Here is a 4,591-nt window from a genome sequence, read left to right as displayed (position 1 = left end):
TACACGCTAAGCAAGCAGCTTGACGTCCTTCATACACGGTTTCCCCCCACTAGTAATTACCAGTAGAAGGGCTTTTTCCCACTAGTAATTACCAGTAGAAGGGCTTTTCCCCCACTAGTAATTACCAGTAGAAGGGCTTTTCCCCACTAGTAATTACCAGTAGAAGGGCCTTTTCCCCACTAGTAATTACCAGTAGAAGGGCTTTTCCCCACTAGTAATTACCAGTAGAAGGGCTTTTTCCCACTAGTAATTTTTTCCCCACTAGTAACTAGTAATTACCAGTAGAAGGGCTTTTTCCCACTAGTAATTACCAGTAGAAGGGCTTTTCCCCACTAGTAATTACCAGTAGAAGGGCCTTTTCCCCACTAGTAATTACCAGTAGAAGGGCTTTTCCCCACTAGTAATTACCAGTAGAAGGGCTTTTTCCCACTAGTAATTACCAGTAGAAGGGCTTTTCCCCACTAGTAATTACCAGTAGAAGGGCTTTTTCCCACTAGTAATTACCAGTAGAATTACCAGTAGAAGGGCTTTTCCCCACTAGTAATTACCAGTAGAAGGGCTTTTTCCCACTAGTAATTACCAGTAGAAGTCCCAAGTAATTACCAGTAGAAGGGCTTTTCCCACTAGTAATTACCAGTAGAAGGGCTTTTCCCCACTAGTAATTACCAGTAGAAGGGCTTTTTCCCACTAGTAATTACCAGTAGAAGGGCTTTTTCCCACTAGTAATTACCAGTAGAAGGGCTTTTTCCCACTAGTAATTACCAGTAGAAGGGCTTTTTCCCACTAGTAATTACCAGTAGAAGGGCTTTTTCCCCACTAGTAATTACCAGTAGAAGGGCTTTTTCCCCACTAGTAATTACCAGTAGAAGGGCTTTTTCCCCACTAGTAATTACCAGTAGAAGGGCTTTTTCCCCAGTCGTATGTGGTACATACAACCTTTCAACTTCGTTATAGGCAGGTCAGTAGCATAACTAGCCACTAGATGGTGGGATAACGATGAGAGAAAGTTGAGCCATCCCTCCAGGCACAGACATCCCTTGAATTTCTATTCCACATTTGAATTCAACCAGTGTGTGCCCAGCGGGATGAGAGAACTCTTGTCTGCATTCTGCGTTTGATTGAATACAGGCCTGTAATTCAACTAGAATAAAACACTGAAATATGTTACTGTGAAACTGTACTCACAATATAAGAGTGTCTTGACTTAGTACTTTTTAAAATGCAAGCCTGGAATGAATTCAGCCAGCCACTCTAAAGATCTGACAGTGAGAAATTAAATGTCATAAACTATTAAAAATCGTAAACCATCTCTGGTATGATATTGCATAACTTTTCATGTTTGACAGACCAGTTTCAGGAGGAAAAGCATTTGTGTGACTTGACTCTCATCTCCTTTATTGCTACAGTCAACAGAACCATGTATTTAGACAGTTTGACCAATGCGGTTTCTGCGTGATGGAACATTTACATAACACTTCAACATTCTATGGCAGCCATGTTAGTTCCCCATTAACTTTACATGTGGAATATTTAAACAATGCAACCGAATGCCTAGAATTACAACAATATTCAACATTCTAAAAGTTGACCAAACTCTCGAATGACTCTGCAGTCGAAATGCGTTCGTCCATCCTGTATTCTATTCCTTCTACACCGCGTCATGGTGAAGTCAGATTATTCCATATAAGGAGGTGAGGTTTGGAGAATTGATCGGGCCACATCAAGAAAAGCACTCATACGTTGTAGTGAACTAGTGCAGAGTAGACTCTCGACAAGGATACAGAGACAGTAGGCTATCACCTGAACTATCATAAACCGTATTAAGAGATATCATTTACACTCCTGTTTATTAAAATGGACTGCGCTTTTGAACACTTGGATGCTGTTGGTTTTCTGGAGATTTGGCAACACTTTGATGCAGACGGTAAGAATGATTCATTTTATAACCTAACCATCCGAGCTATGAGGTTTCATAACTTGATATATGTTATTTTTTATGCAAAAAAAAGCCATGTTATTTATGTCAAGAAAACGTTTAAAATGTATTCTAAAACGTATGAGAAGAGTATTTTAAATGTTGTTAATGCTTCTACAGATAATGGTTACATTGAGGGGAAAGAGTTGGATCACTTCTTCCGTCACATGATGACGAAATTAGGTCCGGAGGTAAGTGCATATCTTTTTCCCTCTCTTATCTTTTATCTATTTTATTAGCAACCTAATAACGCGCAACACATTTGAAGCGCAGCAGGTGCATTTTTGTCTATTTGCGAGTTACTGCCAGAAACTAGTGTGCCCCTTTATAAATGACGCATAACGTCATACATTATTATTATTATTATTATAAATATCCTCTTCTAAATATGTCTCACTGGTCCTCGGAAGTGTTATCGGAAGTTCCTCTATTACAGATAGCCTACAATGTGTTAAAGGCACTTCCTCTTGTAAGTGGCGTGCCACTGTTGCCTCTATGGGAGATTGCCAACAACATCTTATTTTGTGTTAAGTATTTACAGTCGATGAATGTGCCTCTTAGTCTAGGTGAGTGAATAAAACGATTCGATGGCAGGCTGCTGATGATTGAGAAGTAAATATAACTATGAGTTGATACAGGAAAACAGCCGGTACGTTTCCCATGTAATTGTGCAGCAAAGGGCAACGTATCTTTAGTTCCAGCTCTGTCCAAACAACGGCTCTATTCAACCTTTTAGTATGTGTTTGTCTTTTTCCTGAGTGGGTTGAGCTGCTGTCCAGATGGGCTCAAGGATGACATTAGGATGCTACAGGCATCAGCAAACACAATTATGGATATGCGTCCCAAATGGCACCCTATTCCCTATATAGTGCACTACTTTTGACCAAAGCCCTATGGAACCCTGTTCCCTATATAGTGCACTACTTTTGACCAAAGCCCTATGGAACCCTGTTCCCTATATAGTGCACTACTTTAGACCAAAGCCCTATGGAACCCTGTTCCCTATATAGTGCACTACTTTAGACCAGAGCCCTATGGAACCCTGTTCCCTATATAGTGCACTACTGTTGACCAGAGCCCTATGGAACCCTGTTCCCTATGTAACAGTATAGCTTCCGTCCCTCTCCTCGCCCCAACCTGGGCTCGAACCAGGGACCCTCTGCACACATCAACCAGTCACTTACGAAGCATCATTACCAACAAAAGCCGCGGCCCTTGCAGAGCAAGGGGAACAACTTACTTCTAGGTCTCAGAGCGAGTGACGTCACCGACTGAAACACTATTAGTGCGCACCACCGCTAACTAGCTAGCCATTTCACATCGGCCACACCCATATAGTGCACCACTTTTGACCAGAGCCTTATGGAACCCTGTCCCCTATATAGTGCACTACTTTTGACCAGAGTCAATAGGGCACTATAAATGGAATAGAGCGCCATTTGGGACATCTCATTGATGTTCTGCCTACTCCACAGTGGGTGGTTAGAGAGAGGCCATGTTCAGCACTGAAAAGGGCTTCTGTGATGGTGATGGTGTTTTTACTGGCTCCTGCAGATGTGTAATAAACAGTGGGTGGATAGAGAGAGGCCATGTTCAGCACTGAAAAGGGCTTCTGTGATGGTGATGGTGTTTTTACTGGCTCCTGCAGATGTGTAATAAACAGTGGGTGGATAGAGAGAGGCCATGTTCAGCACTGAAAAGGGCTTCTGTGATGGTGATGGTGTTTTTACTGGCTCCTGCGGATGTGTAATAAACAGTGGGTGGTTAGAGAGAGAGAGGCCATGTTCAGCACTGAAAAGGGCTTCTGTGATGGTGATGGTGTTTTTACTGGCTCCTGCAGATGTGTAATAAACAGTGGGTGGTTAGAGAGAGGCCATGTTCAGCACTGAAAAGGGCTTCTGTGATGGTGATGGTGTTTTTACTGGCTCCTGCAGATGTGTAATAAACAGTGGGTGGTTAGAGAGAGAGAGGCCATGTTCAGCACTGAAAAGGGCTTCTGTGATGGTGATGGTGTTTTTACTGGCTCCTGCAGATGTGTAATAAACAGTGGGTGGTTAGAGAGAGAGAGGCCATGTTCAGCACTGAAAAGGGCTTCTGTGATGGTGATGGTGTTTTTACTGGCTCCTGCAGATGTGTAATAAACAGTGGGTGGTTAGAGAGAGGCCATGTTCAGCACTGAAAAGGGCTTCTGTGATGGTGATGGTGTTTTTACTGGCTGTGATGGTGATGGTGTTTTTACTGGCTCCTGCAGATGTGTAATAAACAGTGGGTGGTTAGAGAGAGGCCATGTTCAGCACTGAAAAGGGCTTCTGTGATGGTGATGGTGTTTTTACTGGCTCCTGCAGATGTGTAATAAACAGTGGGTGGTTAGAGAGAGGCCATGTTCAGCACTGAAAAGGGCTTCTGTGATGGTGATGGTGTTTTTACTGGCTCCTGCAGATGTGTAATAAACAGTGGGTGGTTAGAGAGAGAGAGGCCATGTTCAGCACTGAAAAGGGCTTCTGTGATGGTGATGGTGTTTTTACTGCAGATGTGTAATAAACAGTGGGTGGTTAGAGAGAGAGAGGCCATGTTCAGCACTGAAAAGGGCTTCTGTGATGGTGATGGTGTTTTTAC

General features: G+C 42.9%; 1 protein-coding gene across 2 annotated transcripts in view; it reads left to right on the top strand.

Annotated features, from left to right (window-relative positions):
- Positions 1 to 1,499: 1,499 nt before the first annotated feature.
- LOC135575120 (secretagogin-like) overlaps positions 1,500 to 4,591 on the top strand; it is a 56,073-nt gene continuing 52,981 nt past the window's right edge. The window contains exons 1-2 of one of the 2 annotated variants that reach the window (XM_065027335.1): positions 1,500 to 1,924; positions 2,096 to 2,166. In XM_065027335.1, the coding sequence (XP_064883407.1) occupies positions 1,855 to 1,924; positions 2,096 to 2,166 (141 nt within the window). In that variant the 5' untranslated portion in view covers positions 1,500 to 1,854. The remainder of the gene's footprint in view (positions 1,925 to 2,095; positions 2,167 to 4,591) is intronic. The other variant, XM_065027334.1, reaches the window with a different exon arrangement.

The sequence above is a fragment of the Oncorhynchus nerka genome, linkage group LG14 (genome assembly GCF_034236695.1).
Source record: "Oncorhynchus nerka isolate Pitt River linkage group LG14, Oner_Uvic_2.0, whole genome shotgun sequence".
NCBI classification, from domain to species: Eukaryota; Metazoa; Chordata; class Actinopteri; order Salmoniformes; family Salmonidae; genus Oncorhynchus; species Oncorhynchus nerka.
The sequence above is the reverse complement of the archived record's forward strand: the minus strand, read 5'-3'. Positions and strand labels throughout refer to the sequence as shown.